General features: G+C 47.4%; 1 protein-coding gene and 1 long non-coding RNA gene across 3 annotated transcripts in view; one reads left to right on the forward strand and one right to left on the reverse strand.

Annotated features, from left to right (window-relative positions):
• The first annotated feature begins 348 nt into the window (after positions 1–348).
• Positions 349–10,298, forward strand: LOC141277963 (uncharacterized). Its single transcript, XR_012329946.1, has 2 exons — positions 349–4,397; positions 7,364–10,298. It is a non-coding gene; the product is annotated as an uncharacterized lncRNA (long non-coding RNA).
• Positions 10,299–11,921: 1,623 nt separating this feature from the next.
• Positions 11,922–24,843, reverse strand: part of FNTB (farnesyltransferase, CAAX box, subunit beta) — an 85,358-nt gene continuing 72,436 nt past the window's right edge. For both annotated transcript variants that reach the window (XM_033851051.2, XM_019922560.3), the window contains 3 exons: positions 20,692–20,803; positions 19,066–19,180; positions 11,922–13,414 (listed from right to left, as the gene is read on the reverse strand). In XM_033851051.2, coding sequence (XP_033706942.1) covers positions 13,283–13,414; positions 19,066–19,180; positions 20,692–20,803 — 359 coding nt within the window. In that variant the 3' untranslated portion in view covers positions 11,922–13,282. The remainder of the gene's footprint in view (positions 13,415–19,065; positions 19,181–20,691; positions 20,804–24,843) is intronic.

The following is a 24,843-nucleotide window of genomic DNA, read 5'->3' on the forward strand; positions in this document are numbered from 1 at the left end:
CCTCCCGGGCCACCCTCACCTCTGTTTGATAGACTTTGTGAATCTGTGGACTGCTCTACTTTAAGAAGATGACCAGTTTGGAGTAATCAGAATTATTCCCCCTTCTTTTTAAGGATTTTTTTTTTTTCCCTAAAAGGCTATTTATCGCTCCTGTTGAAAGGCCAGAGATCCTTGAAGAAGTTTGTGGTATAAAAGGAAGTGGGGACAGATTTGCAGCGCAGAGTCTTTGGCCTGTTTCACTCCTGCTTCTCTCAGCCAGCCTTAGGGAGGGCCGCGTGACACTCGTGTGGTTTGTTGGGGGACAGCAGCAGTGAGGCGGTAGCCACCAGGGGGTGGGAGGGGGTGGGACGAGGAGGGAGGGTAGGGTGGGGTAGAGGTTTTGTATTGAGGGCCAGTGATGATGTTTTGATATTTATTTCCTGCTACTGAAATTTGAATCTGAGTGAATTGTCCCTATTTCTGATGATGTCAGTATTGCAAAACGACAGATTCATAAAGTAATGATCAAATCTTCCTTTCTTTCCGTGTGTATTTCTAAGAAATAGAGCCAACTGATTTTCTATGTAAATACCAAGAGCGGTTCACCTCATACTAAACCCACACCCCAGTGCAGACCCCTCTCCACCCTCGTCCCTCTCCCCTTCCAGCTGTCCTGGAACCTGTCCCCATTATGTGATCCAGCCCTGGTTCTGGCTGCGGTCCGCAGATCCCAGTGAAGGGTTTTGTGTGTTTAGGCCTCATTTCTTTGTCTTTTTCCTACTCTGTTCCTGGCATTTGCTGATTTCTAGTGTATACTCTGTAGTCTCAGTCCGTGTTTGATTCCATTCCATGGAGATAAAAAGTATGTTGTACATACTGCTGAAGAATTGTCTTGCAAGTTAAGGCTTCCCCTTTACTATAAGACTATAAATAAAAACTTATTTTATCCTTCTTGGTGGTGGTGTCTTCTTGCCCCGGCAGAGGCCAAGATATCTTGGTAGAGGGAAGCACCCCCTGGAGGCCGCTGGGCCTGTGTGGGAGCCTGAGAGAGGAGCCTGCAGGCTGGGAGCAACCGTAAGACAAAGTGGTTCCCTTTGTGCTCTAAGGGCTCAGTGCAGCCTGGGCAGGGGAAGGTAGCTAACCCGGTGGTGGTGACTTCGCTCATTGGATAGAAGCTTTTAAGGCTCCAACAGGGATGGGGTTACCCAGGGCAACATTTCTGGATCCAGTTCCTGCTAAATAAATGACCCTTGGGGAATTGGTAGCCCAGAGCTGTGAGTTTGGGTTTCTCCTGGTAACGAAACGTCCAGTCCAGGGGTGGCTGGTATGCTCTAGGGCTTTTCAGTTTCTAGAGAGTTCCGACATGGTAATAGGAGGCAGCAGTGCTGCCACGGGCTGGAAGTCAAGGAGGCTTCAACAGCATCCAGTTAGCTCTACTTGGGCTAGGGACCAACACCGGCCTGAACTCATTTGACCTTGAAAGAAAGGATTTATGGCCAGAATACAGCTCAGCTTTGGTTTTCCTGTCTGGCTGACAGGAAATACTGCTGTTCCTAGTCCAAGGGAGGGAGAGAAGTCAAATCAGTTCTTTGATTTGTCACTCTTTAGAGTGGTGGTGCTGGGGCTTCTATCAATTGGATGTCAAATCCATGGTATCTCGTTTTGGTTAATGGGAGTTGACAGGTGGTGGTGAATCATGTTTCCATAAGAGGCATTTTTTAAAATATTTTATTGAAGTATAATTGACTTACAATGTGTTAATTTCTGCTGTACAGCAAGGTGACTCAGTTATATATATATATATATATATATATATTCTTTATCATATTTATAAGAGGCATTTTGTAACGTGATCAAACCAACCCCCAAAAACTATGATCGCGATAAGGAAAACAAGGATGCTGGGAGAGAGCAGCATCCCATTTATTGAAGTTATTCTTTTTAAGATGGAAAGAGACACGAATAAGGGGGAAAAAATGGGAATGAGAGGTCAGGTGATTTCCTAAGCCTTCAAAGTTAGTATGATTTCCTCCCCTTTCATTGCACTTCACTACATCCCTTTGTATATCTGGACTTATTTGTAGATTCCATATTACACACAGTTGGCTTGGTCAGGCTGGGCATCAGAACCAAGCTGCAGCTGCGGCCGTGTTGGTCAGGAGATGGAGTGTGAAGCAAACAGTCGAGCCAGCCCTGGGGTAGGGGACGTCCCCGAGAGCCAGTCCCTGGCTCCAGGATATTGGCTGGACAAGGGGTTGAGTTTTAGGCTTCTCAAAATTTCAATAAACCCGTTGGAAGAAAAGGGACACAACAGGATAGCTGATTCACCTGGGAAAATCCAAACCACCTGACTGACAAGTGGTGGAGAGGAGGCGGTGCCACTGGGAGCAGCTGCCTGGAAAGGAGAACCAGGTAAGAGCAGCCGGGCTGGAGGTTGTGCTTGCTGAAGGGGACAGATGAAAGCCACAGCTGAGTTCCTTCTGGTTCGCGTGTCTAGGAAGCCAGTGTCTGTCCTCCATGTCACCGAAGTTGGACCACGGTTCACTCAGTGAGGTTATTCTTGGTGGCTGGTTCTCGGCACTGCGCTTTGGACTGCCCTGGTGAGTTGCTTGGTCCTGTGAAAAGCCACCTCTTTCTTTTGCAGAGGTGAGCTTGTATTTTCTTTCCTTTACAGTTGCCCCAAGGTCAAGGGTATTAATGGCCCAGTTTTTTAAATTCTTGATCTGCTAATCCCATCTGTAGAGTAGCTACCACTTCAGCAAAGAACTGCCTCAGCTTACAGAGCTATCAACTTGGAAAGGTTTAAAAAACAAGACTAGAGTAGGTGAGAGCCCTGAACTAGGACTGAGGAGAGCCACGTTCGATTTCTAATAATAGAGCGGAGTGGACTATGCTTGAGCTCTGACGTCAGGTTGCCTGAGTTCAAAATTCTGGCTCTGTCAGTAGCTGGTAATCTCGGGCGAGTTACTTCTCTCAGCCTCAGTGTCCTCATCTATAAAATGAGGATAATAGTAGCTTTAACCACATGACGTGTCTGTGAAGACTAAAGGAAATAATGCTTATAATGCACTTGACCTCAGGACCAAGGGAGCACTCAGGTGCCAACTGTCGTCATCTACGTAGAGCACGTGACCAGGGCTGAATCTGCAAGACGGAAAAATCCGGCTCCTGCGGCCGTCTCCAGACTGCGTGAGGGTGGACTTCTGGGTATCTCACAAATGCTTCCCACCTCTGAGGTGTGCCCTCCCTGTACAAGGCAGAGTGAATAAAGAGACGGCAGGGGACCCCATAACTGGAGTGACACACTCCAGGGTTCAAAACCGGAGAATGCACCTTAGATCTGTCATCAGCCGGAGTGAGACTGTGTCATCCCCTCCCTCTGCTACTCAGTGGCATCTCTAAACTTTGGGCACTTGGTGCTCTGCCTGGCAGAATTGTTCAGAAGCCCCCATGGTGTTGTTACTTAAAGTGGATCCTTGGCCATGCCCTGGGGGTGCTTGTTAAAAGGATCCCTGGGCTCGAGCTCTGACCTGCAGCATACCTCGGCCCACCAGCCAGAGTCGGGCTGTTTTAACAAGCTCTCCCAGGTGATTCTCATGCACTCAGGTTTGACTCCCAACAGCAAAGTAACCCAGGGAACAAAAGGAAGCTCTTGGGGAAAGTGAGTCACAGCTGAATTAGCCAGGTGGGTCTGAGACCGGGCTCTTTAAGGCTGCACTCGGGGAAAGGGGGCGGAGAGGGGCTTGTTAAACAGTCCTATTAATAGGACTGCCTTGATGGTGTTTCCCTTCTCCCCGTGGGTTTCCAACACTAGTGAGGGCTGCCCTGCCACCTGTTTTTGAAGCCCTAAGCAAGGGTGATATCATGGGGCAGCACCCATTTTTATGCCACACACTGGCTGTCCTCTGTCACCAGGCAGGTTTATAAGCCAGCCAGAGCAAGGGTATCTCTCAGGCCTGTTTGCCAGGCTCTGTTCTGGACAGCCTCCGGGAACATGAAACGAGAGCTTTTCTTTGCTCAAAACAGTTTCTCTAGCCTGAGGAGGAAACCCAGGTAGGGAAAAGGAGTTTACCAGCCTCTACATTTGGATGCACAGTGGAAAAACCATGGTAGGAACTAGGACCCTTCTGAAGCACTGCTGAATCATGAACGGGCAAAGACAGTGTCCTTCACTTGTGGGGTTCGATAGTTTGGGGTTTACTAAGGCACGGGCTTAATTAATACATCCCCACACTTGCCGTGAGAAGGGGATAAACAAAAATATTTTCTAGTTCATTTCTCAGGTAGAGAATCCGATTGGCCAAATAATCATTCCCGGACCGGGTTTGAGAAGCAGGCTTAGCTGTACGCAGGACTGATGGCATCAGGCCCCTGCTCGAGTTCTGGAGGCTCTCCCAGCAAACATCATTACCCAGCTGGTAAGTGTTGTCCTTGCTCCGTTAGGGTCAAGGGGGGGACAGGGAGCCCGAAAGCTTCAGAACCAGTGCCTGGGTGGTTTAGGTCACAGGCTCTGAGCCCACCTATCTGGACTGGCTCTGGGTGACACTGCTGTGGTTTCCTGAGGCATGAGGACAGCAGTAGCACAAGGTGCCATTGTGAGGTGTGAAGGCATAAGTTGGAAAGCCTGGCACTTTGGAAGGACTCACATGTTAACAATTCTTAGGTCTAGCCGCCAGCATGGGTCCTGGCCACGCAAACATTTGAGTTTTGTTGAAATATGGAGAGAATAAACCCTATCCTTCAGTGTGTTCAAATCCTCACAAGAAAGGGGCAGTAAATATATGTTGAATGCCAAAGGGTGTGGTAACAAACAGGCTTTGCTTGGCTTCTGAAGGGATTCCAGCAAGACGTAATCTGTTACCATCTGAAAATATCTCAGCTTAGGAAATGAAATACATGGAGTCATCAACGGCTCGGAGGTGGCAGGGACAGATCTGGGGCTAAAGGACAGTGGCCAGTGGCTTTGGACCAAAAGGCCACAGCAAGGCCAGCCAGCTGAGAGGAGGAATGCCACATCCATAGCAGGCTAGTGGGAGACTTGAGGTACAGGAACTCTGGTTCAAATGACTTGACTGTTTCCCGACCAGGTAGTGAGTCCAGGGCCCACTCCTTTGCAGAGAGCTGCCGTGAACGGTTTGGCAGGCCTTTCCATCTGGGAGCTCCCGTGAGGCCAGGTGTGGTCTTCGTGCTTGCTACTGCACCCCACGCACAGTGCCTGGCCTGTCACAGGCACCACACACGGACACAAGCGTGTGTGTATGTTCATCTCTGAGCACTGTTAGGTCAGTCCTGAGGTTGCCTCTGCATGAGTTCAATCCATGGGTATTTGACCGGCACGTATTCTCAGCCCAGCCCTGCGCCAGGCACTGGGGAGATTCAGGGCGCCTAATGAAGCCTAGGCCCTGCCGCCAAGAAGCTTAGAGGAGTTGGAGACCAGATTCACGCACGTGGCACAAGTGTGCATGCCCGGGCTACAGTGCCAGAGGAGCTCAGAGGCTGGGGCCCTTGACGAGAGAGGGCTGGCAGGTGGGAGGGGCAGGGAACAGGGCCAGGTCATTGCTTCTCAAGCTCTTGCTGCGCTCTCCTTCCTACCTGAGCAGAACCAGCCCCGGGCTCCCGGTGCAGCCGGCAGAGAAGCTGGGTGGAGGCTATGGGTGAAAGGAAGGTGGGCCAGAGCCTCCCCCCTGCACGGGATGGCTAACCATTCACATCCCACCACGTAGACTGGCCACCGTGGGATCCAGGCCCAAGGCAGCCACTGCTCTCGAGACGGAGGGGAGGGACTCGAGGGGTGGAGCCCAGTGAAGCGTTCACCTTCCTTGGGAGCATGGTGTAGGTCTCCAGGGTACCCATGTCATCATCCCCGTCATCATCCCCCTCACAGAGGGGCCACTGCAGGGCACTCACCACGCTCCTGCCAGGCACTGGTCAGCACGCCTGGGCAGCAGAGTCCCTGCAGCCCCAGGGTGCACCCAGCCTTCCCCTTGAGAGAGCTGTGCCACTGAGTCTGCTCTGACTGTGGTAGCTGGAGTCCCAGGCTCCTGTCACCCGCTTTGTCTCATTGGCCCAGGCCATCACAGGTACAGCAGATGGCAACATGAAGTCCCACATCCAAGAGAACAAAAATGTTGGGCTTCCCTGGTGGCACAGTGGTTGCGAGTCCGCCTGACGATGCAGGGGACACGAGTTTGTGCCCCGGTCCGGGGAGATCCCACATGCTGCAGAGCGGCTGGGCCCGTGAGCCATGGCCGCTGAGCCTGTGCATCCGGAGTCTGTGCTTCACAATGGGAGAGGCCACAACAGTGAGAGGCCTGCGTACCACAAAAAAAAAAAAAAAGAGAGAGAACAAAAATGGAATACCTTTTATTATGGAAAGAATTTAATGTGACCAAAGGTGGTGAGAGTAGAATACTAAACCCTAATGTAGGGACTTCCCTGGTGGCGCAGTGGTTCAGAATCCGCCTGCCAATGCAGGGGACACGGGTTTGAGCCCTGGTCCGGGGAGATCCCACATGCCACGGAGCAACTAAGCCCATGCACCACAACTACTGAGCCTGCACTCTAAAGCCCGTGGGCCACAACTACTGAGCCCACGTGCCACAACTACTGAAGCCCATGCACCTCGAAGTATAAAATAAATATTCATGAGTGCCTACTGATATAAATGATTGAATAAATGGAGCACAGACAAACCTCCCAAACAAAAGAATTCCAAATAATTTATGTAGCTACTCTACCCTCAAGGATGTGGGGCATAACTCCCCATCCCTTAAGTGTGGGCTGTGCACACGGACTTCCTTCTAAAGGGAACAGCAGGGGAAGGGGAAGAAAGAGGAACCTTATGGTGGGGAAACCTGGCAAGCCTCAGCCAGGTGGCCAGGGTTAACAGCATTAGTGATGAGCCATGTTGATAGCATGTACCATTGATAGGATGTGATCAGAGGGCACGTGACCTCTGTGGTGTTCCTCCCCCCAAACTCAGTCTAATCAGAAAAAATTGACACAAATCCCAGTTGGTGGACATTCTGCAAAATACTTAACGAGTCCTCAAAACTGTCAAGGTCATTCAAAGCAAGGAAAGTCTAAGGATGTCACAGCCAAGAGCAGCCTAAGGAGACATAATGACTATATGTAATGAGGTATCTTGGATGGGATCGTGGGGCAGAGAAAGGACATCAGGTAAAAACTAAGGATTCTGAACAAAGTATGGACTTTAGTTAATATATCAATATTGGCCAGTAGTTAGGATGAATGTATCATATTTATATCAGATGCTAACAAGAGGGGGAACTGACTCAGGGGTATATGGGAACTCAGTGCAAGTTTGTTTTTTAAAATACATTATTGTCATTGTTGTTATTTTTCCACATCTGTGTTTCTGCAGGGGGCAGAGAAAGCTTCCCATTAAGTTGGGCTGGTGATGAGCACTCTGCCCGCCTGCCTGGCTTTCTTCTTGGATGTGCCCGAGAAGTAGGAGGAAGGAACATCAGCCGCCTGGCCCTGTCCTCTGAACCTCCTGCACCAGCTGGTAAAAAGCAGAGGCAAAGAGGTTGTTGCGAGGAAGTGAAAGAGGAGGTCCAGGAACCAGTCAGGCATGCCGGGCTGGAGTGGAGAAGGCTGGCTGTGGTCAGCTCCCGGGAAGACTGCCTCACCGGCGCCTTGCTTGTTACTCACGCAGCATCACACTCTGCACAGGGGTGGCATGCATTTGGTGCAGGGGGCGTTGCTCTACGCCAGGGACCTGACAGACAGTGGGCAGCGGGTTAGAAGGGTGAGGTGAGCCTGCCCCTGCAGTTCGCTGTCACCATCCTTGTCCTGGTGGAAGATGGGAGCAGGCATTCAGGGCCTCGGTCATCCACCGCTGGAGCTAACTCGTGCATGTTCAGCTACTGCTTCCCACCCCCGAGGCTGCCCATTTCAGAGACCTGGGGTGGTGGAAGCACATGGGCTTTGGAGGCAGCAGATCTGGGTTCAGGTTCAGACTCCACTACTTGATAGCTAGGAAACCTTGGGTGAGTCACTTAAGCTCTCTGACCTGTTTCTCCAGTTGTAAAATGCAGACACACACCTGCCTCACCCACCTCATGAGGTTGAGTCAAGGATCAAATGAGGAGAGACAGTGACCAGGAGGCTCTCTCTTAGGGGTTGTTTGGATGGAGGTGACAAGAACGATCAGCATCCTTCAGGCAGAAGGTAAGGAGTTCATGGCTCTGGGGCTAATCCGGAATAGAGTTTTCTGTGTATCAGGATGCTTTGGGTTGCAAGAAATAGTAAATCCAACTCAGACTGGCTTACACAGCTGAAAAATGCAGAGGCAGATCCAGGCTGCAGGAGTCATGTGACAGGGTTCTGGCCGTGTTTCTCGGTGTCTCAGGGAGTCTGTGTGGACTGGCTTCCTTCTAGGTAGGAAAATGGTGGTTGGAGTCCCAGGCCACACATTCCACCATCTCTAATAGGAGAGAACTGCTTTTCCCCTGTCATCAAATGTCCAGGGCTTCTCTCTCTTTGGTCTATTTTAGGCCACATCCTTGGCTCTGAATCAATCACTGAGGCTAGGACAAACCATGCTGATTGGCTTAGGCCTGGTTATTATTAAACCTGAACAAATTACTCAAGCAGAGGGATGGATTAAAATGATTGGTTTAGTCCAATCAGGGCCCAGCCTGGAGGTGGGGGGGACACACCCACACAAGCCTTTTGGCTGCCACAGCTGGGGAGGGGAGGAATGGATGCCACAGTGTCCACTACAGGTTTCTAGAATCCCCCATGGGAGAGAACGTGGTGATTTTGCCTCTCTAGCATCCATCTCCCCCTTTTGACTACAACCCTAATTTGCACGGGGGCTTCATTCCTTCCCCATTTTTGGACTATGTGCTTCTGATGGAGCCCCATTTCCCACTCGTGGATGAAGCATTTGATCCATCAGTGCACTGTAATCTCCCGGCCACAGGATTGCATCTCAGAAAGGCACTTGGCTTGATCAGAGTCAGTGAAACGCAATGATACTCACTGGGAAGACAGCGCCAGCTGCTCTTGTCTGCTCAACTTGACCCTGAGGATGTAAGGTCTGGAGCTATTGCTACTGCCATTGTAGAACCACATGGAGGGAGCCTGAGACTGGAGCTGATACAGAAAGCTGGAAAGAAAGCCACTGAAGCCACTCAGAAAGCCAAGCTACTTCCTGGACGATTCAGTTTATGAATCAACACATCTCCTCTTTGCTTTAAGCCTGTTTGGGTCAGGTTTTCTGTCAGTTGCAACAATTCCTTAAATCATACAATTCTCCTTCCCGTTCAAGGGCAATGAATGCCCTGAGCAGTGCATGTGGGTGGCTAAAATGTTTGGGCCGGGGGCTTCCCTGGTGGCACAGTGGTTGAGAGTCTGCCTGCCAATGCAGGGGACACGGGTTTGTGCCCCGGTCCAGGAAGATCCCACATGCCGCGGAGCGGCTGGGCCCGTGAGCCATGGCCGCTGAGCCTGCGCGTCCGGAGCCTGTGCTCCGCAACGGGAGAGGCCACAACAGTGAGAGGCCCGCGTACCCAGCCCCCCAAAAGAAAAAACCCAACAACAACAACAACAACAAAAGTTTGGGCCGAACTTTACCAAGTACATTTTGTCATTTAACACTAATATTATGTACCTGGAAAGCATCCCAGCCATGAAAAGATGCAGAAGAATGCTAAATGAATATGGATGGGATTTAGTCTAGATCAGGGTAGGCAAACTACAGCCCATGGACCAAATCTGGCCCACCATGTTTTCATAAAGTTTTATTGGGGCATAGCCACGCTTTGTCTGCAGCTGTTTTGTACTACAGTGGTAAAGCAGAGTTGAGTAGTTGCTTGCAAAGCCTAAAATATTTAGTAATTTGTCCCTTTACAGAGAAAGTTTGCTGCCCCCTGGTGCAAATCGTGGAAGAACAAAATATTAGCAAAATACTTCCCAAAATGAATACCTGCGGCCCCAAATGAAAGCAACACTGAACAGCCCTCCATCGTAGACCTCCGTATCCTTGTATTAACATCAAGCCCTATTATCAGCGTTAGGAGAGCAGACTTTCATTGTACCGAACTTATCCCAGACGGTGAACGAGACATCCTATGTCTTTGTTAAGATTTGGTCTCTGCAGTGCCTGTATCTTAGTGGCCCTGGCCACAGAGGGTCTAGGAAGCCTGCAGGCCTAAGAACAGTCATTTCCCACCCCAGCCATTACCCCTTCCTCTGACTCGGGATGCTGAAGCTACTGGCTATTTCCTGCACGTAGCCCAGTGACCCTCTTCCATAAGGAGGTGGGATCAATGTAAACATGGTGGGAAGAAGAGCCAAGTTCTTTTGCTTTCATAATGGAATGTCAGCATTGTTATCTGTACATCTCTGACTTCTGATGCCAATGGATTCCACTTCTACCAACAATGTAGTGCACTCAGGAAGCTCCATGTTTAGTTCCCGGCTACCAAGCTCCCGCCAGAAGCACAGCACAGTTAGTTAATAGCGGTGAAATAGCCAGGGTCACGTAAGCAACCACCCTGCCAGGGGTTTCTAAACGCCATCTCTCTGCCACGTTAAATCACCAGGAGGCAACGTACCAAAATCTAAGGCTAGTCCTCCATGGCAGGACGTCGTGGAACTGTTATTTAATATTATGGCCTCTGCTTTTGTGTGAGGTCTTCCTGAGAAGTGGCTTCCTCAAGGACACTCCTGCATTGTCACAACCCAGTGGCCAGAATCTAACTAGTGGCTTCTAACTCAGAAACGACACCACGAACAGAGGGCAGTTTAGGAATACTGTTGACTGGTATTGTTATCTCAGGCAAGTCCACGCTGGCTTATCCACGAGGTCCCCCTTCTGCTCACCGTAGGGTCTGGAAGGCTTCCCAACTTACACAGCATTCAAGGTGGGTCCACGATAGTTCCAAGGGGGACGTTGGGGCCCATCTGGATATAGAGATCTGTAGCCGGCTTATATTTCTTTATCGATAGGGGAAATATTTATTTGGGGCAACCTACCTCGAATGCTATGTAAGTGCCTCCGACTTAAGGATCCACATGATACTCTGAGACTCTACCTGCAGGACCCACTTTGAATGCTCTTTAAGTTGGGAAACCCTCCAGACCCGAATGGGAGCAGAGAGAAGTCTCATGGATATGCCAGTGTAAACTCCCCTACCCTTTGGGGCCCACCTCAAATCCTCCCTCCTTGGTATAAAGCCAGTTCAGACTGAAGCAATCCCTTCTGTCTCTTAACCACACCAATTATCACTGCAATTAATCTCGTAATACCTTGAGGCTAGTGGTGGTAGAGGGTCTGGCTTTTTGTTGTAGCGATGGGAAGGGTGCATTTCAATATGTTGCTTTGTCGCCTGAACTTTTGTTATCCCAGCAAAAAACAGCATGGAGGCAGGAATTACATTCCAGGACGTGGCTCTGGCTCATGCTCCACCTCTGAGGGTACCCTCTCCTCTCCTGTCAAGGAGGGGCAGGCCACAGAGCACCCGCCTTCTTGGCTTCTCCCTGGGAGAGGGTCTCTGCCCAGACGAGGAATGCCGGGTGACACAGGATTCCAACCCGTCCCTGTGACAGCCGCCCTGCCCCGGCCAGGACGTCACCCACCCCACCTGCTGCTGAGTGCCTGCGTGAGGGCTCTGGAGCGCAGTCCCTGCTCGTAGCCAGGTGGAGGAGACAGACTCCCAGACCCTGAAACTGTGTGTGGAGTGCTGGGACAAACGGAAGTGCTCCAGCGCGCTTTTCCCCTCCTCGTCCTCGACTGGAGAAAGGGATGTGAGGGAGGAAGGTAAGTCAGACCTCTTCGTAACTACCGACTCGCCCGGCCTGCAGTTGCACACAGGAGGAGACTGGCGACCCACGAGCCAGCTGCAGAACTCCGAACGCTGGGCACTCGGAAGGAATTTTCTTGGTACCAGTCACAAATGAGAGACATCATAGAAAAGGTTATTCTTTTACTATTTCAAGGAGGTAATACATAGCCCAATACACCAAAGCACTAGGGAATTAGAGGCAGCAGATGGCCAGAGTTTTTGAGAAGAGCCTTATGCTGCATCTCCAGGCCCCCATCTGCCCACAGCCCATGGCTGCTTATGGAAAGGCCAGACCGGCGACTTGGAGCTTGCTGTGACCGTAGCAGTGGACAAGTGAGCCAACTCCTCAAGACCCCACTGACTGAGAAAGGGTTCTTCTGTGAGGGCAGCAGAGGCCCTGCCAGGCTGAACACAGCAGGCAGCGCTCAGCCCTGCCCCGGCCAGGTTTACGCGGCTACTGCCTCAGCAGCACCCAGCTTATCTAGTGCTTGGCTTTATTTCTCTGAGCCTGGAGTGGGCAGGATGTGAATAAATCCTGAGTCAGAAATTAAGGTGAAAGTCCTTCTTAGTAGTGTTAATAATTGGGGTGAGAAAAGACAACACCGTCTTTGAGGAGGGTGGGCTGGGAGTCGGTGGAAGACAGATGGAAACAGACTGGCCACAGGCTGAAGGTGCTGCCTTGCGGTCCTCAGAGGGCCTTTTCAGGGCACCTGGGGGTGGGGGGGGCGGCGCTCTGGGGCTGCTTCCTCTGGCACAGAGTTGAACTAGAGGTTCATTTTCCACTCATAATTGGCTTTCCGGGTCTAAGTCACCACAAGTGGGGCTAAAGCAAATCCTGCCCATGCACCTGCCCAACCCGGCCTTGGAGATGTGTGGTCAGTGCCCAGTGTGGCCAGGGAGGGACTCACACCTCCCGAGACCTTTCTCCTCCCACCCCAGCTCCTTCCCCTTGCAAGTAACCAGGCTGGGAGGTGAGCGCCTCGGGCACCTCTGAGTGAAGTACCACCATGTCTTTTCCTGGAGAATTCATTTTGGTGGGACCCAAAGCCCCTGCCTAGGCATGGAGCAGACTTATTTCCACCCACGGAGGCCACCTTCCCGGTGACTTAACGGTGGCACAAAGAGGAATCGCAGCAGCAACTCCAGATGCCGTAACACTCATAAACATCATTCACTTCGATGCGACGGTCGCACTGGAGAGCTGCATGTTCTCCAACCAACCCTGGCCAGGCCAGGGCGGGTTCAGATGCCGCGTGGCTGAAGATTTTTGGTTGGACAGGAGTGGAAAGAATTTTTTAAAAACCACACCACTGTGTTCTCTAAACACAGAGCCATCAGTTTTGTTTTGTTTAACAAGAAAGGACAGAGAACCAAGCTTCACAGCGGCCAAGGCTTGTGCAGCACAGAATGCAGTATGTATCGAAACGTATAAACCTTGGTCTGACTGGGGAGGTGGGTGAACACAGAGCTGCGGGACACCATGTCTTCTAGTCAGTGGCAGGCTCTGCTGTTGCCTCATCCTGATGCTCCTCGAAGCCTGGAACTGGCTTTTGCAGAAAGTGCATGGTGGCCTGGATCACCTTATCTGGTCCAATATTGTACACAGGGTGAGTGGGCTGCTGCAAAGAGAAGAACAGATGCCAATTAATCACCCCAGTGGTCCCTGGAAATGTGCACAGCCTCTGCCCATTAAATGCACTTGTAAAAATGTAACATAAGGAATCATCAGAGATGCACTAGGATCTCACAAGGCGCTAATGTTCAACAACAGGCTATTGGTAAAAACATGTTACAGTATGTGGGACACAAAGGAACATTATAGAGCCATTAAAAAACATGCTTTCAAATATTTTACGATATTGGCAAATACTTATATTAAGGTGAGGAAAACAGTATGCGTGATATTATTCCAAACTTACTTTTTAAAGTGTTGATAGATGTGAGTTATATAAATAGGCAAAAAATGGACATATGCCAAAACAGGAACCATGACATGACTGTTTTAAATTTTCTTATTTATACTTTTATATATATTCCAATTATTAAAACAATGAACATGCATCTATATTTATAATCAAGAAAATGGACCACAACCCTGTTACACTTAAGTAAAGGTGTCAGGCCATATATAAATTATTTTATATTATCCCACTGCACCACAGAAACCCAAAATAAACTTTGGTCTCAGACAGGGCACAATCCTAGGCCAGTATTCAGGACTCTTCCACCCTAGGACAATGAAGAAGGGGACATAATTGCAAGAGATTTTAAAAATTTAAGAAAATACTATGAGCAACTTCATGCAAAAACATAAAAATTCAGATAAACTGAATAGTTTTATAGAACAATACGAATTTTCAAAATTGCTCAAGAAGAAATTCTTTAAAACCTATATGAATAAGTTAAATCAATAACAATTGTTTTTTCTGCTACCACCATTCCCCCCAAAAAATACCAGGCCTACATGGTTTCTCAAGCAAGTGTTAGCTTACAAGATAATCTCTAACTTATACAAACTTTTCCAAAGAAAAAGTAGAGTAGGAAGACACCTGTCTAATTTTATGAGGTTATATTATCCTGAAACACAAACTGGAAAAGAATACAATAAAACAAAATTTTCGATCAGTCTTTCTCATGAACACACATGCAAAAAATCCTAAATAAAAATACGAGCCAAAAATACCAGCAGAGTGAATCCAGCAGGTGTTAGAACAGCACATACACCCCCCACACTCTGTTATCACCAAGCAGGGCTTATCCCGTAACGTCAAGGTCACATCAGAATGTGTATTAACAAAACACAACATCAGATTAAAGGAGAAAAGCCAGATGAGGAAAAAGCATTCAATAAAATTTAACACTAGATTATGACTGAAATAAAACAAAAAAACAACCCAGTAGACCAGGAACAGAGGGGAACATCCTTAACCTGATATGAAATGTTTACCAAAACCTCACAGTAAGCATCCTCCTTAATGATGGAATTACAGAAACCTTCCCATTACAATCAGAACACTTTCTATTACCACCTCCAGTCAACACTCCATGGGGGTTTTAGCCAACATTACAAGGCAAGAAAAGAAAGAAAATTCTTGGGCTTCCCTGGTGGCACAGTGGTTGAGAGTCTGCCTGCCGATGCAGGGGATGCGGGTTCGTGCCCGGTCCGGGAAGATCCCACATGCCGCGGAGCGGCTGGGCCCGTGAGCCATGGCCGCTGAGCCTGCGCGTCTGGAGCCTGTGCTCCGCAACGGGAGAGGCCACAACAGTGAGAGGCCCGCGTACCGCAAAAAAAAAAAAAAAAAAAAAATTTGAAAACATACAAAACAACTCTCTATATAGTTCGTGGATACATACCGCAAAAGAAAAAAAGGAAAGAAAATTCTTAAGAATCAGGAAGGAAAAAGCAAAACTCCTTACTTGAAGATGACATTACATTCTAAATAAGAAATCCAAGAGATTCTATAGACAAACTTTTACAACTATCAAGAGAATTCAGAGGGAATTCCCTGGCGGTCCAGTGGTTAGGACTCCACACTTCCACTGCAGGGGGCCAGGTTCAATCCCTGGTCAGGGAACTAAGATCCCGCAAGCTATGCGGAGCAGCCAAAAAAAAAAAAAAGAATTCAGCAAGGCTGCTGGGTGCAAAATTAAACTATAATTATCAATAGCATTTCTATACATTAGTAACAACAAATTACAAAATAAAATGGAAAAAAATATTCCAGTCACAATAGACACAAAAACTATAAATTTCTTAGACGTTAACTCTAACAGAAGATGTACTAGTCCTTTATGGAGAAAATGATAAAAGACCATTAAAAGAAATGTAAAAAATCTGAAGAATTGTGTTTATAAATGGGAAGCCTGAATGTTAAAGTCAGTTCCCTCCCATTAATCTTACATTCAATGTAATTCTAATAAAAATTCCACTAGTTTTTTTTGTGTGTGTTACTTGATAAGCTGATCCTAAAATGCACAGGAAATCCTAAAATGCAGAAGGCAAAGAATATCCAAAGCAGTTTTGAAGAAAAAGAATGAGGTGGGTAGGTGAGACTTGCTTACCTGCATTTAAGATTTGCTTAAGACAGCAAAGATAACAGACCAATCGAACAGTGTGTCCAGAAACAGTCACCTCATATACAGAAACTTGAGTATGTGACACATGTGATACACATCAATAGGAAAGGCTGTAAACTTCAATAAATGGTGCTGGTCAATTGGTTAACCAAAATGGGAAAAAGATAAAATTATATCCCACCTTCACTATAGACGGAAATCAATTCCAAGAGAATTAAAAAATTACATGGGATAAGCAAAACTTTAAATTGTTTAGAAGAAAATATATTTATGACCTCAGGGTAGGAAAAGATTTCTTAAGGGTAGGAAAAGATTTAAGTAACGCACCCCCCCAAAAAAAAAACCCTCAAAAACTGAAAAGGCAAATAAAATTATTCACTTTAGAATTAAAATCTTCTATTCAACAAAAACACTAAAAACAAAGTGAAAAGACAAGTCACAAACTGGAAGAGATTCACCACACACACACCACTGACAAAGGATTAGTATCAAGAACACACAAAGAACTCCTACTACATAAGAAAAGAGCAAACAAAATTACAAATCAATACGAAAATGAGCAAAGGATAGGAGCTGGCTGGCAATTCACAGAAGACATAACACAAATGGCCAACAAATGTTTGAAAAGATGCTCAGCCTCACCAGTAATCAGGGAAATGCAGAACAAAACTGAGACACCAGTTCACATCTGCCAAGTTGGCAAAAAGGAAAAGTCTGACTATGGAGCAACTCATCTTGGTGCCATGTGAGCGTTAAATAACCCAAGCACACAGGGGCGAGGTTCAGGGCCATCTGGTGAGGATGAAGGTGTATCTCTCTCAGAAACTGTAACTCGAGAATGTTCACTGCAACACCTTGTGTAATAGCACAATCTGAAACCATCTCAGTGTTAACCAACAGGAGACTAGAAAATTAAACTGGGGTACACTTAGGCAAGGGAATACCGTACAGGAGTGAAGATGACACTTAGACAAGGGGATACCGTACAGGAGTGAAGATGACACTTAGACAAGGGGATGCTGTACAGGAGTGAAGATGACACTCAGACAAGGGGATACTGTACAGGAGTGAAGATGACACTTAGACAAGGGGATACCGTACAGGAGTGAAGATGACACTTAGGCAAGGGAATACCGTACAGGAGTGAAGATGACACTTAGACAAGGGGATACCGTACAGGAGTGAAGATGACACTTAGACAAGGGGATACCGTACAGGAGTGAAGATGACACTTAGACAAGGGGATACCGTACAGGAGTGAAGATGACACTTAGGCAAGGGGATACCGTACAGGAGTGAAGATGACACTTAGACAAGGGGATGCCGCACAGGAGTGAAGATGACACTTAGACAAGGGGATGCCGTACAGGAGTGAAGATGACACTTAGACAAGGGGATGCCGTACAGGAGTGAAGATGACACTTAGACAAGGGGATGCCGTACAGGAGTGAAGATGACACTTAGACAAGGGGATGCCGTACAGGAGTGAAGATGACACTTAGACAAGGGAATACCGTACAGGAGTGAAGGTGACACTTAGACAAGGGAATACCGTACAGGAGTGAAGATGACACTTAGACAAGGGGATACCGTACAGGAGTGAAGATGACACTTAGGCAAGGGAATACTGTACAGGAGTGAAGATGACACTTAGACAAGGGGATACCGCACAGGAGTGAAGATGACACTTAGACAAGGGGATACCGTACAGGAGTGAAGATGACACTTAGGCAAGGGAATACCGTACAGGAGTGAACATGACACTTAGACAAGGGGATACCGCACAGGAGTGAAGATGACACTTAGGCAAGGGGATGCCGTACAGGAGTGAAGATGACACTTAGACAAGGGGATGCCGTACAGGAGTGAAGATGACACTTAGACAAGGGAATACCGTACAGCAGTTAAGATGAATAAACTAGAGCAACACATATGAAGACGACTAAGCCGCAAAAGGGTAATGGTCGGTGAGAAAGTGATGCAGAATAAATGGTGGGGTAGATACTGTTATAAAACATTTGAGGGCTTCCCTGGTGGCGCAGTGGTTGGGAGTCTGCCTGCCGATGCAGGGGACACGGGTTCGTGCTCCGGTCCGGGGGGATCCCACATGCCGCGGAGCGGCTAGGCCCGTGAGCCATGGCCGCTGAGCCTGCACATCCGGAGCCTGTGCTCCGCAACGGGAGAGGCCACAACAGTGAGAGGCCCGCGTACCGCAAAAAACAAACAAAAAAAAAAAATTTGAAAACATACAAAACAACTCTCTATAGAGTTCGTGGATACATACCTATGTAGTAACAGCACAAAAATATTTGCAGGCATGATAAATGTCAAATTTAGGATGGGGTTACGCTGAGGAAGGAGGGAGGGAAAAGAACGGAAGAGGGTTGCATAGGAGGCAAATACTTGAAACAGCTGAAGGGTTGTTACTTGGATTTTCTCAATTACTAGTGAGGCTGAGCATCTTTTCATCCACCTACTGGCCATTTGTGTTTCTTCTCTTGGAATATTTCATGACAATCTGCACAGGCCCCATCATCTGACAGCCGCAGACAATCTCAGCCGGAGTTGAGTCTCAGGATCGTGACTAGGCTCACAAGCATCTCCTGCAGCCAGGCTGGCCTGGGACTGGATGCAGTGGTGAACAGCTCGCCCGCACGGGGCTGACAGTTTTTGAGGGAAGCAGATAAAACCCAGTTAAACACACACATGACAAATCGTGCTGGTGCTATGAAGGGCACAAACCAGGCCCTGGCAGAGTGTTTTGGGTCATCTCATTTACAGAAGGTGGTCTGAGAGGGCTTCTCCGGAGGGATGGCTGCAAGCTGAGAGCTCCAGAAGACAGTCAGCCACATGGGGAGGGCTGCTGGCTACAGATGCAGAAACTCGCTACCTCTGAGCCAGCTTCCTGGGAGATGGGAACTAATGACAAGCGGTCTGGGTCCTAGGCTGTGGGACAAAGGCACAAACCCTCTGTCACAGTTTGGACCCTCGCCTGGAACCTCGAGTTTGCCAGCCAGATGCTCACGAACGGAGAACGAGCTGCAGACAGAGGGTGGGGACGGTGAGTTCACCAGCCTGTCCATGTCCTCGTGCAGCCGGTTCGGCAGGCCAAGAGCGGGTGCTCTGCTCTCCTGCCAGCCCCATCCTGGGGGCCCCGTGGAGAAGCAGTGGTAAGCCCCCCATCCCATCTTACCAGGGCATTTTCAGGCACACCCAGGACCACATCGTGCAACATGGCTCCACTGCCGAAGTGCTGGGCTATGGACAGGCCGCTCAGGCAGTAGCAGGTGTGGTAGAAGTCCCGGGACCTGGAAGGACGGGGCGACTCTTAGCAGGTGTCCTCTGCTCCCCACCGGCCCCAGCACAGCCTCTGACAAGGCCACCGCACAGACGAAGAGGCCCAGGGAGCACTCACGCATCCCATCCCACCCTCCACGAAACTCGAAGCCTGGCTTCCCCCAGCAGCATTTTTCAGAGCCCCATCCTTCCGCCCTGCTTGATAGCAGGAACTGTAACCTTACAGTCAGTCCTGTCAGCTGTCTTCCGGAAAGGGCTCTCCAGGGTAGTGCTGGCTAAATTAATATAGTTTAAAAAAAAAAAATCCCACAACAAAATTTCTAGGAATGGGCCAAATTCTTCCTGATAAATTGCTGGGGACTGGCCTTCAGCTGGACCAGGATGCAGAGGTAGCAGGGTGTGTGTGTGCTGGGGGAGTGGGGAGTGAGCAGCAAAGGCAACAGGACTTGACTGGTTTCCCTTTTGGCACCTAAAGGTATTGAATCTACTCGGTAATAGTCGCCTTGATAATAATCTCTGTTTATGACACTCAGGAGTTTTAAAATCCTGTATCCTCTTCTATTTAAATCAGTTTGGTTAAATAAGAGGAGGGGCTTCCCTTGTGGCGCAGTGGTTAAGACTCTGCCTGCCAATGCAGGGGACATGGGTTTGAGCCCTGGTCCAGGAAGATCCTATATGCCACGGAGCAACTAAGCCTGTGCGCCACATCTACTGAGCCTGTGCTCTAGAGCCTGTGAGCCACAACTACTGAGCCTGTGCTCTAGAGCCCACGAGCCACAACTACTGAGCCTGTGCTCTAGAGCCCGTGAGCCACAACTACTGAGCCTGCATGCCACAAGTACTGAGCCTGTGCTCTAGAGCCCACGAGCCACAAGTACTGAGCCTGTGCTCTAGAGCCCACGAGCCACAACTACTGAGCCTGTGTGACACAACTACTGAGCCTGTGCTCTAGAGCCCACGAGCCACAACTACTGAGCCTGTGTGCCACAACTACTGAGCCTGTGCTCTAGAGCCCGTGAGCCACAGCTACTGAGCCCGTGAGCCACAACTACTGAGCCTGTACTCTAGAGCCCGTGAGCCACAACTACTGAAGCCCATGCACCTAGAACCCGTGCTCCGCAACAAGAGAAGCCACCACACCACAAGGAAGCCACCCTCTCCACAACTAGAGAAAGCCTGCACGCAGCAACGAAGACCCAACGCAGCCAAAGATAAATAAATAAATGTATAAAAAAATAAATAAAAATAAAAAAGAGGAAAGAAAAGCTACCAACACAGCAATCTGTTTACCTAACTGGCAAGGGGGTGCAAGTAAGCTGGGTAAAAAGGAGAGCACTGGAGGGGCCAGGATGGATGGATGGCACTGGATGGGGGTGCTCCCAGCTGGGCTGCTTCCTCCCATGCCACACGTGCACTAAGCAGCAACAAGGAAAGGCCCACCCCGTCTGGCTCTGAGTAGGCCTGAGGTGCTCAGCCCTCTCTCCCCGCCCCGTCCCTCCCTCCCCAGAGGCAAGGCACTCACTTGCCAGGTTTATCCAGAAGCCCCCCGGTGGGGCACTGGCAGCACATAAGAATGTACTCCTGCAGGGCCTGCTGATGAAACATCCAGCGGCTCATGCTGAGGGCAGGGTCACCTAGAGAAGACAAAGGATCAGTGTGGGCTGGAGCCTAGGAGAAGTCCAGCAAAGGATCAATGACTTCTTTGTACTTTAGGATCCATTAGGAACTGTCAGGGTTTCCCTCTAGTCTCCTTGGACTAATCTTGAAAACTACATTCTTGGGACACTCGATTTCTTCACCCAAGTCCCGAGACACGTCCCTTCTCCTGAACCTTGAAGAGTCAAAGAGCAGCAGGTCAGAGCGGCACTTGGCTTTACTTGAAGTGTCCCCTTACCCTGGATGACCACCCTAAACCACATCCCTTGCAGGCACAGACAAACTGTTTAGCTCAGCTTACCAGACTGCCCTCTGCTACTGCTCCTGACTTGGTTCACAATTCCTTTCCCTGGGCTCCTTAAGACATTTCCTCCAGTGCATCTCTGAAACTTGTTACCCAGACTCTAGTTAGCCAAGAGAACTCTAATGGGGTGATAATGTCTGTTTCTTCTACTGATACTTGTCTTAGCCTGGATTCAGTCTATCTCTAAAGGGACTTAGAGAATTTCCCTAAGAAGCGTTCTAATAACCACCCTCCTGCATCATATAATATGATAGCCCAAGCAGAAATGGACAATTCTGGTGATAATATTAAAGTACTGTCAATCAGCAGTACTTTAATCAGCAGTCAGACTCCTGCGGACCACTCGGTTATCAAGGGTGGAGGAGGGACAAATAATCAATAGATAGATGTGCACGGAAACATTTATGTGGGAATACACACATAGAATGTGCATTAAGTCTCTGGTTAATTTTATACTTTGATACCTGGGCTACAAAGGTAGCAAACAATCTGTAAATGACAACCGAAAGCTAATTTTTCTTCCAGTCTTCTTGTGTTTCTATGCATTTTTCTATACAGGTATGATCATTTTGTATCTTACGTTTTTCATTTAACTCTACAGGCATACATTTTTCTGTTCTGCTACATAATCTTCATAACCATCATTCTAAAGAGCCCTACAGCATTTCATTAAGTGGACACATAAGGTAATGGCATCAATACAGGCTCTGGATCCAAACTCTCATATATATGAGCAGAGAATCTTCTGTGGTAAAAATTCATCAAAGTTTATAGTAAATGTGGTATATAAAGAGAATATGTAGGCAAAATAGTTAATTTTGGAATATTTATATACATAGAATACTACAGAAAATAATCATTTTTAATTTCTTAAATGAGAGATGGGAGGAGAGATGGGTGCAGTTGGAAAGCGATCGCCGTCTCCTGGGTTGAGCACTGGATGAGGTGCACGGTCAGCTGATGTTTGGGGGCCACATGCAAAAGCCACTCATCTTCAACACCCGAGTCCCGCCCTGCCCCTGAGATGCTCACACTCGAAGAGGCACATGGGAACTGAGCCCAAGGAAGGAGGAGCACTTTCAGGTCCCCCCTCTCATGCTCAGCCTGGCACACAGGCTTACTGAAGGAAGTGCTCACACTATGTTAATTACTTTCCTCTTTGTTCTTTCTCCACCTGTGAGCACAGTGGACTCCGTAGGAGATACATACATATATGATGGGACTTCACTCTATCTTGTTTCCAGGGTTGTTTCCAGTTCCTTGCAATCATAAAAAATGCCGCAATAAATATCTTTGTGAATCTTCTCTGTCTAGGATTATTTTCTTCAAGTAGATTCACAGGAGTGGAATGATTCAGTTAAAGGGAATAAACATTTTTAAGGCTTTTAATAGATACTGATAAACTGCTTTAAGACTTTATATAGCTGCCAGCAAAATTTAAGATTTTCCTGTACTACTTCCAGCACTGGTTACTTTGAAAAAAAAGTTCTCAGCAATTAAAATGTTAAAAAGAAACAGTACCTGATCATTTGTTTTGCTGTGCATGCCTTTAGTTACTAATTAGGGTGAACTGTTCCCATAACTTTTGCTTGCTAGTTCTATTTCCTTTTGAGAGTGTCTGTCCTTTTGTCTTCTGAGATCCAAGAGTCAATTTTATTAATCTAGCTTTTTACTATATTTACTCTTTATCTGTACCATATGGTATACCTATTTCTCCCTTTTGGCTCTACTTTTTTGGTTATATGGGGTTTTTTTTAATTGCATAAATATAGTTTACACATATGCTGTAATCACAGTGTTGATTTTCTCCTTTGTGATTTCTTCTTTTAAGAAGCACATTTAGTGGGTACAGGGATTTGGGCGGGCAGTGATGAAAACTCTAAAATTGATTATAGTGATGGTTGCACAACTCTGAATACACTAAAAACTACTGAACTGTACACTTTAAATGGGTAAATTGTTCAGTATGTGAATTACATCTCAACAAAGTTGTTATTTTTAAAAGCATATTTACTAAACTTTAGGGTAACTGCATTAAACATCTGTACAAAATATACCTTTACTTCATATCCTATAAGAAATAAAAGACTGTTACCTTAAGGTAAATGATAACCTATCGCTAGAATTGGAATCTGAAAAGAAAATGCTATGTTTATTATTAAAAAGATTACAGAGTGTTTCAGTTACCCCCTACATTATTGAAGTCTAAAGGCTCAAAGTTCATAAACTCGACAAGGAACTTCCTGAGATCTTGAATTTGCACATCAACACACATAATTACGGTGAGATGAAGGGAGATATGATTACAGGCTGATAACTGTGCACTGGAGTCGGCCTTTTAAATCCTTTACATCTCTCCCTTAAAATACAGATCCCCATTATAATGTCATTTTGCATTTCAAAGGTTCCTTTTATCTGAGAAATCAAAAGTTTTTCAAACAGTAACTGACAGGTACAGCACATGCAGCTCAATTTCACAGGTGGACAAATAAAGCCTGGGGTACATCCCAAAGAACATGGCAGCAACTAGTAACTATCAATCCAAACAGAAACTCACAGGCCTGCTGCTATCCTACTGCTCCACAAAAACAAACTGACTCACTAATTTAGTCAGCATTTGATATTTTAAAGATATTAATAGCAATTTGTTCTTGTACTCAAATACTGTCTTCTATACGTAAGGCAGCCACCGCATGGACTACGGAAGAGATAGGGATTGGCCTGGGTTCATGTGCTACAGTGTGCCGGTCCCATGTCATCTTTTTAGTTATCAGTATGATCATCATCACCTTTTAAAAATGTATTTGTTCACTTACTAAAATAAAAGTAGTAACACACATGGTAAAAAAAGAAAAGAAAAGAAAAGAAAAAAGCAGCCTACAGTACAATAGGAAAAGTACATTTCTCTCCCTCCATCTCCTACCCCTCTCCCAAAGGTACCCGTTGTTAAAGGGGAGTTGTGTATACTTCCAGGAAAGCTGGGTGGATGCCAGCCTGTGTGCACACAGACAGACTGTTCTCGGCCTGGCCTGGCCTTTGACACTTTCCATTGTGTCCTGGAGAGCTTTCCATGTGAGCCCATTGCAATGCAGCTACTGTATGAAGAGATCATAATTTATTTAACTGTTAGGCTTTTGGTGGGCAGTTGGGTTGTTTGCTATGAAAACTCCACTTCAACACACATCCTTTGCAATGTCTGTGCAGGTAAATTCCTGCCAGTGTCCTCACTGGGTTTAAATAATTTAAACTGATGTCTCCAAACTACCCTCCAAAAAATGACGCACCTATTTACACCCCTCTAACAGTGAAAAGTGCCTGTTTTCCCACACTTTCCCCAACATAGGGTATCAAATTTTCTAATCTCTGCTAATCTGACAGTAAAAACAAATAGGGTCCCACTGCTTTTATTTGCATTTCATTAACTATCACCTTTTCGTCTGATTAATGGCCACCTACAGATGGCAGGGCTCTGATACCATGATAGGTGGCCATCAGGTATTATAAAGCAGGTCACTTACCCATGCTGTACTTTGTTTCCTCACCTGTAAAATGGGAATAATGATAGAACCTGTTTCTTTTTCTTTTTCTTTTTTTTGGCCATGCAGCTTGCGGTATGTCAGTTCCCCAACCAGGGATTGAACCTGGGCCACAGCAGTGAAACCCCGGAATCCTAACTACTAGGCCACCAGGGAATTCCCGGATAGTATTTGTTTC

The sequence above is a fragment of the Tursiops truncatus genome, chromosome 2 (genome assembly GCF_011762595.2).
Source record: "Tursiops truncatus isolate mTurTru1 chromosome 2, mTurTru1.mat.Y, whole genome shotgun sequence".
Lineage (NCBI taxonomy): Eukaryota > Metazoa > Chordata > Mammalia > Artiodactyla > Delphinidae > Tursiops > Tursiops truncatus.